The sequence below is a fragment of the Mus caroli genome, unplaced genomic scaffold (genome assembly GCF_978045245.1).
Source record: "Mus caroli unplaced genomic scaffold, Mus_caroli_1 scaffold_1, whole genome shotgun sequence".
Taxonomy (NCBI): domain Eukaryota; kingdom Metazoa; phylum Chordata; class Mammalia; order Rodentia; family Muridae; genus Mus; species Mus caroli.
The window spans coordinates 14,060,180-14,073,975 of NW_028227256.1; the positions used below are offsets into that span (position 1 = coordinate 14,060,180).

The 13,796-nt window shown below is 43.1% G+C and overlaps 2 protein-coding genes across 7 annotated transcripts in view; one reads left to right on the top strand and one right to left on the bottom strand.

Annotated features, from left to right (window-relative positions):
* Jph1 (junctophilin 1) overlaps positions 1-8,978 on the bottom strand; it is a 123,257-nt gene extending 114,279 nt beyond the window's left edge. For all 5 annotated transcript variants that reach the window (XM_085835831.1, XM_029483081.2, XM_029483079.2 and 2 more), the window contains exons 1-2: positions 8,358-8,978; positions 2,403-3,162 (exon numbers count right to left, since the gene is read on the bottom strand). In XM_085835831.1, coding sequence (XP_085691957.1) covers positions 2,403-3,162; positions 8,358-8,736 — 1,139 coding nt within the window. In that variant the 5' untranslated portion in view covers positions 8,737-8,978. The remainder of the gene's footprint in view (positions 1-2,402; positions 3,163-8,357) is intronic.
* Positions 8,979-9,123: 145 nt separating this feature from the next.
* Gdap1 (ganglioside induced differentiation associated protein 1) overlaps positions 9,124-13,796 on the top strand; it is a 73,235-nt gene continuing 68,562 nt past the window's right edge. Inside the window, exons 1-2 of one of the 2 annotated variants that reach the window (XM_021168386.2) lie at positions 9,124-9,269; positions 9,771-9,939. The gene's annotated coding sequence lies outside the window, so the exon portion shown is untranslated. Of the gene's footprint in view, positions 9,395-9,770; positions 9,940-13,796 lie in introns of both variants that reach the window. The other variant, XM_085835840.1, reaches the window with a different exon arrangement.

Consider the following 13,796-nt stretch of genomic DNA (forward strand, 5'->3'; position numbering starts at 1 on the left):
AAAATGGAAGAAGATATAAGCATTTAGTTGAGTGTTTTTAGTCTTAAATTTTGTCTAATTTGCCATCTAAATACCATCTTTATGTTGTGGCAAAGCAAAAATAGTTCACACAACTCCAGTCCTCTTCATTTTTTTTTTTCTAGTGCACAGTCCAATCCTATGAACTACAGGCATGTCACTGCACAGATGTCTTGAACTGACGCATTTCACACGTCCTCAACTGCAGACCTTTAGGCAGTGACTCCTCAGCTCACCCACTTCCTGACAACTATCATTTTGATGGTCTAAGTAGGATTTGTCCTTATGCCACTAGATTATTTCACTTAGAATAATGAATTGAATATTTTTTAAAATGCTCAATGAAATCTCAGCTGCTGAAAGTATAAAGTTTAAAGATGCCTGGATCACTAACTATATGATACAATGTCCCCAAACTATATGCTACTCTCTCTAAGTCTTTCAAGAGAGAATGTGGCTCTGACTTGGGAAAATATTTTATGATGTCAGGATAGTCTCAGTGTGCAAGCATGCTCACTTCAGTTAGGTGGTCTCCTCTAATACAAACAAATCATAAAAACCAATGCTTAGAATACATTATTTGCAGGAGCGTTTATTTCCCCTCCACGAAGCCTAAACTCTTGCTTATAGTGTGCCACTAACTTGTAAGGATAGTGTGAAGTGGAAGACTGCAGGAATGCCTTAGGCCAGGTAGAGACAGGGCCTAGTAAGCAAAGGGTACAGTGTTAGCTACAAAGGGGAACTGAGGGCCAGTGAGACTGCGCGAGTCAAGCACCCTGAAATGCACACAGATCTAGCACTTAGCAAAGAAAACTGTTACACTAGAGGATGCTCAGGAAAGAGGGCAGCAGAAATCCTGCATGGAAGTTTCAGTTGAGAAAAACCATGAGGGTTAAGAAGTGACTCCATTTCACTTTCTGATTAGTGTTGCAGATACAGATACAACAGTCCTCCTAAAACAGGAGTATTCAAAGCAAAATAAAACAAATTGAGAATTCTGGAAGCATTACTTTGAACTCTTATAAAGCTACCTTTTTTTTTTTTTTGCATTAAAAGTTCAAATACTGGGGCTGGGGAGATGGCTTCGTGGTTAGGAATGTGTGCTGCTCTGGCAGAGGACCAGAGTGTGGTTTCCAGCACCCACACAGTAGCTCACACCTGCTTATTGCTCCAACTTCAGGGCTCCAGACCTCCTCTTCTGACCTTGAGGGGAACCATCGTGGTACACACACCTCCGTGCAGGCACAGGCACATAAATAAATCTTTAAAGTTTCCTTAAGGTCCAATCAAAAGGGGTGGGTTACTCAGTGAATATTAAATGTAGACTATTATATTCAGTACTACCAATAAAGGCCCTGATGTGCTGATATTGTGTGCTTTCAGAGGAAGATTTACTAAGACAGATGAGTATTACTGAGGCAGAGACAGAATTTTTAAATATTGTATGCCAAATTTATGACTGAAGCCACATACAACAGTGGCCAGTCTTAACCTGTAAAACTAAAAACTCCAAGCAAAACCACCCCTTCTTTCCCGTCTAACTGATAACACCTATCCTTAATAAACCTCTATCCCTACCAGGGACTCGGTGTTTTGGTGCCGAGCTGCTGAGCCTGGTTTCTAGAGTGAAACTGCAAACACAAAACTCACCTATGCCCATATGCATCTCTTTGTCAATCTCCTATTGACCCGTTTTCTCTTGCTTATGCCAGCCCTCCTCTCAACTGCTCTACTTTCTTCCAACCTTGGCACAGTAAGAAGCCCATCTGTCCATGTCAAGTTCTCTCCAGCCCTTTCCTTTTAATACACAAGTGATCTCATCTTTCCTGCCCAGACTGGGACAATCCTTCACAGCCTTGGTCTCCTGGTCTGTTCCCGAGAAGGAACTCTGGCTTTCAACATTCGTCTTGTCGCTATCTGTGTTTGCCTCACTTAGACCCCCTTTTATCTTTCTGATTTCACCTAGAAAGCTTCAGTAAACAGAATTCTTATTTCATAAATCAGAATAATCTTATTGGACAGTTGTAAATATGTTCAACTTAATATCGTTATAAAGATATATCATTTGTATTGTAGATATGTTTGTACATAAAGGGATATTTTCTTTTTATACACACAGAGTGGTGAGTATTTCAGAGGCCCCTTTTAAAATAGGTTGTTAAATATTAGGGACATAATTTAGAAGAAGAAAGGTGCCCCATGTGCCTTAAGCAGTTTTTGAAAATGGTTTCTCTTGGAGTCTTCTCCTCTACTCCCAAGTGTACTGGGAACCTACTCGGTGATGCCATCAGACAAAAACTGCAGTGTTTTGTTTTGTTTTGTTTAAAAAAAAAAAAAACTTCATCCCTACTTTATGTCAAACTACCAGCTCTATATTTACATACCTTGAGTTTGCTATTTCCACTTTGGTTCTGGCCATGGCTGCCGCCCTTTGTGCACCTTCAATTGCTCTATCCACCTTCTCTCTAGTTTTTGTATTTCTTATTGGTATAAGCTGCTTCCTTATCCCACGGACCAGGATATTATTTTTGTATTTTCCCTCTTCTTTGGAGCCATCAGGAAACACAGTGCAGCCGTACCCATGCCTCTTGTTATTGGCCCACTCGCCTTCGTACTTCATGCCATTGGAGCGTTCGCTGATGCCGAAGCCATTGCGCTTATCGTTCTTCCACTCGCCCATGTAGGTTTCCGTGGTAGTGGCATCCACGTGATCTTCCACGGGGCAAAAATCACAGTCGACGTCACCAAAGCTGATGGTGGAGTTGGCATCGCTAGAACTGATTCTGCTCATGGCTGCATCACTGCGGACCGAACTGCGCTTGCTGGAGATGGAAGACTTGGATTCGGACTTGCGGAGTTTCATGCTGCCGAGAAGGGAACCCCGACGGAAGAGGCCGCCCTTCTTCTTGCCCAGTTCTGTGTCCGCATGGAAGTTGAGCACGAAGCCACCTCTTGTGCCAGCTGGGCTGTCTGCAGCTGCCGCTGCAGCTTCATGCAGCACGCTGCCATTGCTTTGCTCACTGCGCAGCGAGGCCAGGGAGGTGCGCAGCGGGGAGCGGATCACTGTGGCCATGCCATAGGGCACACTCTGGCGTACACCGTAGCCATGCCGCATGCCTCCAGCCCACTGGCCCTGGTAGGTACCTTCGAGAAAGAAGATCAACATAGTGTGAGTCTTCAGGGACCGCATTTGCATACTGAGAATATAGTACCCTGGGCAGGAAGGGCCAGGGTCAAATTTAACACACAATTTAATCTACTTCTGAATGGCTACTTGGTGACTTTGACTCTCATGGCTTTAATGTATAAATTTTCCTGATAGTCTGACTTCTGCTTTTTATTTAAATTTTTTATGAATGATAGGCATGCATAGGAACCACTGTTTGATATGGTAAGTGGATTAAACCTAGGACCTATACACTAGGCTAATTCTCCATCAGTGAATTACACCCTCAGAGCTGTGAACCATTTTTTTTTTTCTAATACAAAAAGAGTGATCATTAGAAATCATCTTTTCTTGTCTGAAAGCATCAAAGTAAGGCACTGCTACAGCAGGAAAACAAATTCTAGTCATGGTTTCAAATATTTAGCTGAAAAAATGGTTTTTAGGTCTATGCCCAGGTATACATTCTAAAAAGCACATAGGTTTAACATTAATAACAGTGATCAGAATACTTGGGGTGTGGCTGTCCAACAAGATGTCCTGGCTTTTCCTACACTTAGGCAAGGCCAACCTGTTGAATACTGAGGATTGGTGGTGATGGTGGTGGGAGAGTGGGGGTAAAGATGCGGGGCATATTACTTGCTAAATCTGTTTTCTCCCAGGCATTATGCTTCTCCCTAGTCTCTGCCAAACTGGAAGTATCTGAGGGCAGGAACTTACTTTCAAAAGAAAACAAATGTCTCAGACTCATGGCTTATGTGTTCTGGGGTCTCTGGCTGTCTGAAGATGATGTTTAAAGAGCTTTAAAGAACTGACAGGATGGAAGAAATATTTCCAAATCTCAGAGGAATACTCAGCAACGTCCATTAAAATTCTGTTAACCCAGATCACCTTTTCTATGAATATTATACTTTTTAGGAATAAGATAAACCCTAAAAATAGTTTCAGAGTTCTTCGACTTAATAACCAAGATAAGTTTTTAAAAACAACCTGGTAGAGATTTTTAAATGCTCTTTGGAAGCAATGAAGAATAAACTAAGGAGCTCAGAATTCTCAAAGTGAAGGCTATTTCCATTCAATTAAAGGCAAATTTTGCATCATAGTGTGCCCCCAGAACAGCTATGTGGAAAAATTTCAAATGTGATTACTTTGTTGTTATTCCTAACAATTCCCAATGTGGAAGAAAATAAATCATGATTATAGAAGGTGATGACCTTGTTCTGTTTCTGATTATATGTTATAATTTACATTACCTCGCAGATTTCCAGTGACTAGGACTCATTTTTCTTAATACAACCAGAGATAATGCTGTTGGGCACTATTATTTCTCAAGATGGTTCTTAGTATATAGTGCAGGCTGGCCTGGAACTCTCAGTCCTCCTGCCTTAAGAATGCAGGAATTACAACTGCACAGTACCACACCTGTCTAGTGTTTTATGTCACTGTATAAATAGGAGCTGTTCCTAAGTCAGTTTCAAGATCCCCCTCTCTTTCTTCTCATGCTGACATATTTACATTATAAAAAAACACCAACCACAGAGTAACAATGAAATACTAAGGGGTCTGGTACCATGACTGCCATATCTTGAGTAGACCTGGAGTCTTAACTTCATGCCTATAAATTTCTAAAGAAGGTGGGGCACAGCTCTCAAAACAGGGCAAGATTGTTATATACAAACATTTCAGAAGCTGAGTGGGGAAGTATACGCCTGCAATCCTAGCACTTGGAAGACTAAGACAGAAGGCTACTGTGTATAGGTCAGTCTGGGCTACTCAGTTGAACCTCGTTTTAAAAAAAAAATATTAGTGGGATTTTTTCCCCCATGATAATAAGCTTCATAATGAACAACAGGTATCTCTAAACACTGCTGCTTCAATACGAAAAAAAAAAAAATTGTTAGAAACTTTCAACTTTGACTTTTCCTAGATGAACCCTAAATAGTAGGATAAAAGTTATATAACCTTATATACAGAATAAAACGAACCACTGTATTTAATATTTTGTGTTGTCAAAGCTCCATATTTCTACCATTTTAACTTTTCTACAGGATAATTTTGCTAAAATAATTTGTAAAAGATGCTATTTGGCCTAAGCAGTTATGCTTTTAAAACACAGCCATAATATTTGAATAAATCATAAATAGCAATGGGAAGTCAATGGCCACTTTCTTCTGAAGGACAGCTCCAAAGTCAAGCCCAAATCTACTTTCCCAAAAACCTGCTTGAACACTCAGGCTGTTTATAAAGAACAGCAAGGATTAGAAAGTTTAAATATCCTTGGAACTATCAAATAGAATGGGGGCAGGAAACAAAGGTATCAGTGCCCTTCCCTTCTGAGTGGTTACACTATCACAGTACTGGAGAAAATCCCTCCAGGACATGCTCAGCACCACTAGAAACCTGTTTGTTCAAAGTCTAAGCAGTTGGTCTGAAATTTTAAGAGGTTTGGTTTAGTCAAGGAACCTAGAAAAAAAGACCTATTTCTGTAGGAAGCAGGTGGGCTCCAAGTTCTTTTGTCCAAAAGGAGTAGTGACTTACTATTCTCTGTTCTCCTAAGACACAGGGCAAGTTTAACACACAAACAAATGTGTTTTGTTGTTGTTGTTTTCTTTTTCTTTTTTTCTTTTACTGCACAATATTGTTGAGAATAGCTTCTGGACCAAAATGAATTTTAATCAAATTTGAACTACTGAGTGCCAAAGTTAAGAATATGCTTCGAATTCTATAATCAGCTATAAATCTAGTTTAGAAAACAATGGCTAGGACTGAGGATGTAGCTCTATTGGTAGAGTGTTTTCTTGGCATTAATGAAGCCTTAGATTCCATCTCCACACAGTCCTGGCCCATAAACCTGGTCCTGGAAAGGTGGAGGCAGAATGCTTATAGTTCAGAGTCACACTTAGCTTAAAGCTAGCATGGGCTACAGTAACCCTGTCTCAAATACAGAAATAGCACAGTGGGTCTTCCTAGATATCTTCCATAGCTTTATAGTAGGTTTATCAGAATCTGCACAAAAGAATCTGGGCATCTGGACTTGAATTTCATGAATATGATGCATTTAGTTCTTAATATTTAGGGACTCTATTTCAGTGACACTTTACAAAGAAGTCTCTAGTGAAATAAAGTGCGAGCTCTCACATGGAATTATTCCTTCCTTCCCTGCTGTCACTAAAAATATGTAGGAAGGGAGGCAGAATTAAGCTAACTCAGGAATAGAGAAGGTGGTATTCCTACCTGGATTAAAACCTCTGTATAAATTAATTGTATCCATATAGATCTGTTTAGACCATTGTTTTTAAATTATTGATTTTCTGATAAAAGGTGTTAACAGAAGGAAAACCAGGAAACTGACCAGCAAAGAGTAAGCATTCAAAAGTGACTTACATGTTTAACATTTTTTCTTGATTATAGCATACCAGGGTCTTGTTTGTTTGTTTTGTTTTGTTTAAATTTTCAAAGTTGGTTTAAAACAGAAGGCAGATTATTCAGTTACTTGGAGATATATTTGGCCTTGTGCAAACAACAAAGACACATCAGCTTTTCTGTGCTCTCTATGTTCTGATTACTAAGCATAACAAATACCCTAAAGTCACCAAGTTTCATTTAATGAGTTTTAACTTTTAAAGGAAGTCTATATTGTAATTAAACTATAATAAAATAAGTCTATCTTATAATCTTTAAAATAAGGGCTATAAAATGATCATATTAAAAAACAACTAAATTTTTACTGTTGAACACAGCATTTTGTTATATCAGAGCTAAGGCTTCCAATAAAATCCAGAAACAATATTCGTAAGGCTGTCAACCAAGGCACATTGTGGTTCTGAAGAGTAAACGGCCCTGTTAAACTATCAAGGCACTCAGGGCTCAGTCCATAGAAAAGTATTAATACCCCCCCACCCCCACCCCAATCCATGAGAACCATGTCCTTATTTATACTGCAGGGCCAAATGATATTAAAAAAAAAAAAGCAAATCCTACCATTCTGCTGTTTTGCATTTGAAACACAGCCCAAGTGTTCTGAGCAAGTGAAGTGTACAAATTGTATAAGCTTTTATATAAGCAATAGCATAACGGAATTTCAGTGGGCTGGAGAAACTTTTAATTGGATCCCTTTAATATCCTCCAACTCTGAAGCAGCTTAATTTCAAAAGGTGACATCCTACAATCCTTTTCAATTAAATATGACTATGTTTATTATCAGAAAATAGTCTTTGCCCAAACGTAAGCCCTATTCATCTCTCCCAGCTTTGTTTTTAAAGAAATTAATCAACTTTCGACCCCTGTTTCACTAATGTATGCTTTCCTAGCGAAAAAAAAAATGAACCCACTCCTATAACATACAGAAATTATAAGGCAAACATTGTTAAATCACAACCAGGCTTACTTTTTAGGCCACACCCCTTAATGTCTATCCAGGATATAGCATACTCTTTAACCTTTTTAAGTATTTAATGGAAACTCCGTCGATTTTTCCTAAGGCATTTTCCCAAGATCTCCAGGTCAGCAAAGATTAGAATTCTTCTGATTCAAAAGTACTTTAAGGAGCCAAGTGAAAGTTAGGGAGAAAATTAGGAATGCAGCTTGCTTTGGGCAGTTGCTCTGCTGCCTGTAACTAGGACTCTAGAAAATACACCCTCAGTAAGGTCCAGTTCCCCAACATCCTACTTATGGGGTTCTGGCTTCTATCTTTAGGCTAACTGGAGGGCCAGTAGCGAAATACGAGACTCTACGTGAAACCAAACCGCGCGGCGGTCAGCACCGACCGGCAGCCACACAGCTCAAGACATCCCTCTAACTCCTCCGGAGTGGCGATTTCAAACCGGGCCTGGAGAGGGAGGGATCAGGAATGTAATGTGACAGGCTCAAGTGACAGTGTCCTCTCTCCTGCCCAGCCCTCCCGGGGCAGCGCGGCTCTGGCCCCCCGCCAGGTACCTGCACGCCTAACTCCCGGGGTATGGACAGCCTACCCGCCCGGGGAGCCGCAGACACTTGCGACTCAGCCGCGAGACCAAGTGGTCTCCCTCGGAATGGGGAGGAGGGCGAGAGGGAGGGTAGACTCCCCAGATGTTTTGGCGGGTTTCCGGACACGTGCGCCTCGCGTCCTCCCCACGTCCCCGAAGCCAGGGAAGAGCCCACCGCGTCAGCCCTCGGAGACTCCCGAGATGCCGCTCACCTCCATCCCCGTAGGTCTCCACGCCGTACCCGTCCTGCAGCCCGTTACTCCAGGTCCCCTCGTAGCGGGCGGGGGTGCACAGGCTCTGCCGGACCCCGTAGCGCCCCTTGAAACCATGTGACCACTCCCCCCGGTACATCCACTTGCCCTTCGTCTCCACCCCCAGCCCGTGCCGCTTGCCCTGCGCCCAGTAGCCCTGGTAGGTGTTGCCGCTGGGCCAGGTGTAGACTCCAACCACCTCGAAGCCGTGCGACCAGGAGCCAGAGTACTCGCCCTGGCCCTTGGGCCCCGTGCAGATGCCATGCCCGTGCGCCTTGCCCTCCTCCCAGCCGCCGCAGTAGGTGCCGCCATCGTCGAAGTCGAACCTTCCGCCCGTCATTCGGGGGGCAGCCCCGGCGCGCTCCTCGTGGGGGCACAAACGTGGGCAGAGCTGGGCACCGCAGGGTGTAGCTCCGGGGTAGGGGCCCGTCGGGCGAGCTCACGACTGCGCCCCGGGCAGCTCGCACCGCCGATCGGCTCCAGTCCGACGCCGCCCCCGTCTTCCCCTCCTCTTTCGCCGTCGCCACCGCCGCCTCTCTCCCTCCTCCTTCGCCGCCGCCCCGGCCAGCGCCGCGCGCGAGAGGACAGCCCAGTCTCCAGAACGGACTTTCAGCTGCTCCCACCCGCCCACGTGAGCCGGGCACCGCCCCGCGCCCGCCCCTAGTCCCCTCCCTGGGCGCGGAGGCCCGGCCCCATGACACGCCCGCCCGCACGCCCGCCCGCCCGCCGGGCCCTGCCCCCAGCCCGCGGAGCCGAGCTTCCCTCCGGCTGCTTGGCGCGCGAGCTCTGGGCACGTGTGTGTCTGCGGAGTGGGCTGTGACTGGGAGGGCCAGTGTACTCTGAGACGTGAGACGGTCAAGCCTGCGGATAAAGGTGCGGCTGCCGGTGTTGGGGACCGGCTCTTTGCTGCTGGAACCTCCAGCGTTTGGGCTTTTCAATTGTGTTTAATCTTCTACAAGTGAGGCCACCTGTGTGATGGAGTGAAAACTCTTGTGTAGGTGGGTGGTGGTAGTGGTGGTGGTGTGTGTGTGTGTGTGTGTCTGCATAGGGTTTGTAGTTGCATTTTTTCCCCCAGCATTCCAACTTGAGCTCTGTTGGATTTGTCATGCGCAGCTGTCATCATGAATTAATATGCTCCAAATATATGTCTGCATGTGATAAATCTGTGGCAGCCTAGATATAATTGTGCAGAATGTTCTTTTACACCTACCCATTTCAGGGCACATGTGTTTGCATTTCTTTTCATGAAGATTCCAAGAGAGGCAATGCAGTTTGAAAGAGCATGGGCATGAGTTGTTTGGGTTTTATTTGTGGAAATGATGGGCTTTGTAGCTGGCATTGCAGGAACATAGGGCATTGTCTTTTACATTCCAGCCTGTTCCCTCATCTGTTCTCAACGTTAGAAATTCTTCAGCCTGGAGCTGTGCACCCAAACAAGCTCAGTCTGTATATATTGCTTGAGTGCCTGGAATGCACACCTGGGACCTCTCCACTGTCGCCCACTGTTTAAAAAAGAAAACACAAGTTTTCAAGGAGAAATATGGTAAGTAAAGCACGCTGCTAATGTAACAAAGAAGCCATGAACTTCTAAACACAGGACAGGTGTCAGCTGATCCACTCTCCTGCAGCAGCACTCACTGCCTTGTTGAACTCACGCCAGATACCTCCTCTAAACCTTATCTCCGTTTTCTCAATGGAAATACCCTCCCCTTTCTGTGTGGGGAATGACTTGGTGTATTTTGATGGTAGTACCCGTAAAGTCAAGAACTGGTAACAGGATAGTTGAATCGAATACTACAGCCTCTTTTAGGAGTGGCATTGATCTCTCCTTGCCTTCACAAAGCCAGTGGAGGAAGTCTTTTCCGCAGGTCACAAGCCAGGGTCTCAGAAGAACTCCCAGATTGTGCATTCCTGCTGTTCCCCAGGCTGAGAGGCTTCGACAAGACAGGTGAGCACTTGGGCCTCTCACTAGGTAGTTGATAATCAGATAAAAACCCTAAAGGACAACTGTCAAAAGGAGAGCAAGAGAAAAGGATTCTTTCCTGAGCAGAATTCCCTCTCAGAACTGGAGCTGTCCTTTCCTGATTATTATCTGTCTAAATGACAGAAAGGAAAAACAAAGACAAAACAAAACAAATAGAAAACCCCCAAAACCCCAACTCTGTTTACACTGAGCCAAATCACCAAAAAGAATTAGAAACCCTCGTCCATGGTACTGCTTGTGGAGTGCCAGGAATAGTGCTTACCCTAGTGGCCTGAAGTAATCAGGCACCTTGCTCAGCATCCCTTTCTGACCTGGGGATTGATTTAGGCCACGGGGAAAATGAGGAGCCAGGGCTTTGCAGCTGAGCCACAGCTCCTTTTCTCAGTCACAGGAAACGCTGGCACTGGGGGCTCACACAGCATCAAGTCCCACTTGTTTTGAGGGTTTGGTCGGCTAGGAAAAGAAGACTTGCTCAATCTGATATTTCTCTTCTTTGTCTTTCAACTGGTATTCTTCCCAGAAGAAGCACTTATGCTTTGTTTCTTGTTGGGGTTTGGTTTGGGCCCTACTTCTAGTGTTAGGGTCCCAGTGTTCTTTAAGAGCTTTGCTTTTTTTTTTCCCCTTGAAGTATTTGTTTTCTTCCCCAATTCTCTAAAACTGAGGACTTTCAAGGAGTACACTAGACATCACAATTTTCTGGCTTCTGCAAAAGCTACCTCGTCATTCATGGTACAGGGAAAATAATGGTTAAGTCTGCATTTACCATCTGGGCCGGGTATGGAGGTTTGTGTAGGTTTGTGTAACACACAGCTGTTTATTTCTTAATCTGCTCTCCTGCCTAACCTTCCTTAGAAAGAACCTTAAGTAAAATTGAGAACCGTGCAGTAAATATGAGCTGTTTAATTTCAACAAAACTTAATTCTAGCCTAACTGTGACTGACTCCTACGGGAAAATGTTAGTATTGAACTTTTACTGGCTCCTGGACAATTTTTCAACCAATGAAGGGCATGAGCCTATATTTCTATTTACCTCATGCCACCACAAAGAAATGCCTCCTCATCCCATAGCCGTGTATATAAACGTAAAGATTGAGGCTTGGTGGCCATGCTAGGAGAGCAGAGGGCAGAGCAAGAGGTGCAGAGCAAGTAGATCCTGGCAGTGGAATACTGTTGTAATTTCAGAGTCAGGGTTAGTAATGTCCTTATGTTCCCTCTCTCTCTGAACCTTTGCCCTGGATAAGGGGGAGTTGAATTTAGCTTTAAGACTGGATTAGTAAGAAGAGAATGTGAATGTTGGTGTGACAGGTGGAATGGGGGAGGTCAGTAAGGCCCAGGGGCCAACAATTAGCAGCTTCTTTTCCTTTGTACACAAAGCCCAGCCATTACTAGTTTCTCTTCTAAAACATTATTTATAATAAACAGTAAGCTGGTGCAGTGTATGTCCAGTTCATATGTTGGTAAGGATGTTTTGCTTACAATTTAGTGATGTTATTTTTTTTATTTGGTGATATGATTTCATTAGAATTACTGAGAGTTTTAACAAAAAGTTTATAGGTGACAAAAGGGCTGAAGTATTTGTTTCAGGAACATGAATTAGGAGCATAAAGACATATATAGAATTAAAGTGAGTCACATAATTCAAAATGAACATTATTAGCTGGATTTGTAAAGTCAAGAAATCCAAATGATTCATTTGTGATAAATGTTCATAAAATTTAAGTAAATTTTAAATTTAATTAATTTTGAAAAATTAGAAGATCTAAGCTTTTTAGATAGCATGAAATCAGAAGAATACCAAAGTCAGTGTTCTTCAAATTGTTTAGTGTAATTACTGCACACCAGAACTTGTGCTAAGCTTTTTAAATCTCGTTTTTCTGTACTACTGATTGAACCCAGGGCTTGGTGTATGCTAGGCAAACACTACTTCTGAATATATCCCCAGCCCTTCTTTATTTTTTCTTTGAAGAAGGATATTGGTGAGTTGAGTGTCTTGGCCTGGATCATTAAATTCTCCTGCCTTACCATCCTCCCCCAAAGTGTGTGGATTTTAGCTTTGTGCCAACAACGTGTCTTCAGTCTTTTAATACTGTTTTTTTTTTTTTTTTTTTGGAGAGTACTTTGAAAGACCTCAGGTGGAAGGAAACAGCCTGGGTATGAAGTAAGGAGGGGTGGTAGAGATGAGTTTTATTTCTTGTTTGGCTAAATGATTTATAATGCCACTGTCTAGAATTTGAAGAACAAACTATAGTTAATTAGAGGAGTTGGTTATGATTCACTCATGTTGGAGTAGAAGATCCCTAATTCATGCAAATACACCAAAACTGAGGTAGCTTAGGGGTAGTGTGCTTGCCTAAGATACATGAGGCTCTGGGTTTAGAACCCTGCACTGCAAACAAAACACAGAAATATGCACCAGGACACAGTAGGCACTCAGTACTGAAAGTCAGTAAATAATTTTTTTTTTCTCATTTACAATAGGGCTTCCTTTTGAGACTCAAATTATTCACTCATGCCTTCAGAGGCCTAATCTTGTCAGCATCTTTAGGTCACTGCCTTGTGTTCTAAAAGGAATTTAGAACTATTCCACAACTCCTCATCTGTGTGCTGTCCCCTGCCATTGTCTTGTACAGTATCACCCTAGCATCAGAGTATCTCTTACGTTCTGCAGTGTCATGACTTTCATCTTAGAGTTCACTTCCTCAGACACAGCATTATCCTAGGTATAGGCCAGTTCTGATAACTGGAACTATGTTTTACTCAGTGACAACATTCCTTCATATTTTCCAGTGTCCCCTAAGAAACCAGTGACTCTTATCAAAGTTTCCACTTCTTGAGTCCTGTCTATCTAGTAGCCTTTGTAGTCATTTCCACCTCACTGCTGCTGGCATTCCGTTGCTTTTTCACAGTAGCTTCTTGTAGGCTTTGAATTTTCAAAACCTACTTTAATAAAGGTTCTTAAACACTTCCACCTCCCTTCTAGCCCATGAGGGGGGGAAAGAAGAAGGTTTGTAGGAAAAGTGGATCATGGGCCTGCTTAGTAGTAGTTAGTTCTTGAGGACATTACCATTCATTGTCAGGATATCAACAGTCCAGCCCAAAACATCACACACAAATCAGTAGCAACAGACCAGTCCAATGGCAAACATCAAACATGAATCAGTAGCAGCTTGATCCAGAAGAAACCTTGAGGCTCTGCCTAATCAGCAAGTCAGTGGACGTGGCAAGAAGCAGCTGGAATACCATGAGGAAGTTCCTTGACATGTTTCTCTCTATCAAGTCACAAGTGAAGATCAGTGAAGACCAGCAAAACGTTGAAAGGCGAACCAATGCAAGAGTGTCTCATTGTGGGATTATATTTATATTCTTTCTAAAACATCATGTGCCCTCTGTGTCTGTTTCAGTAAAACATATGCCCT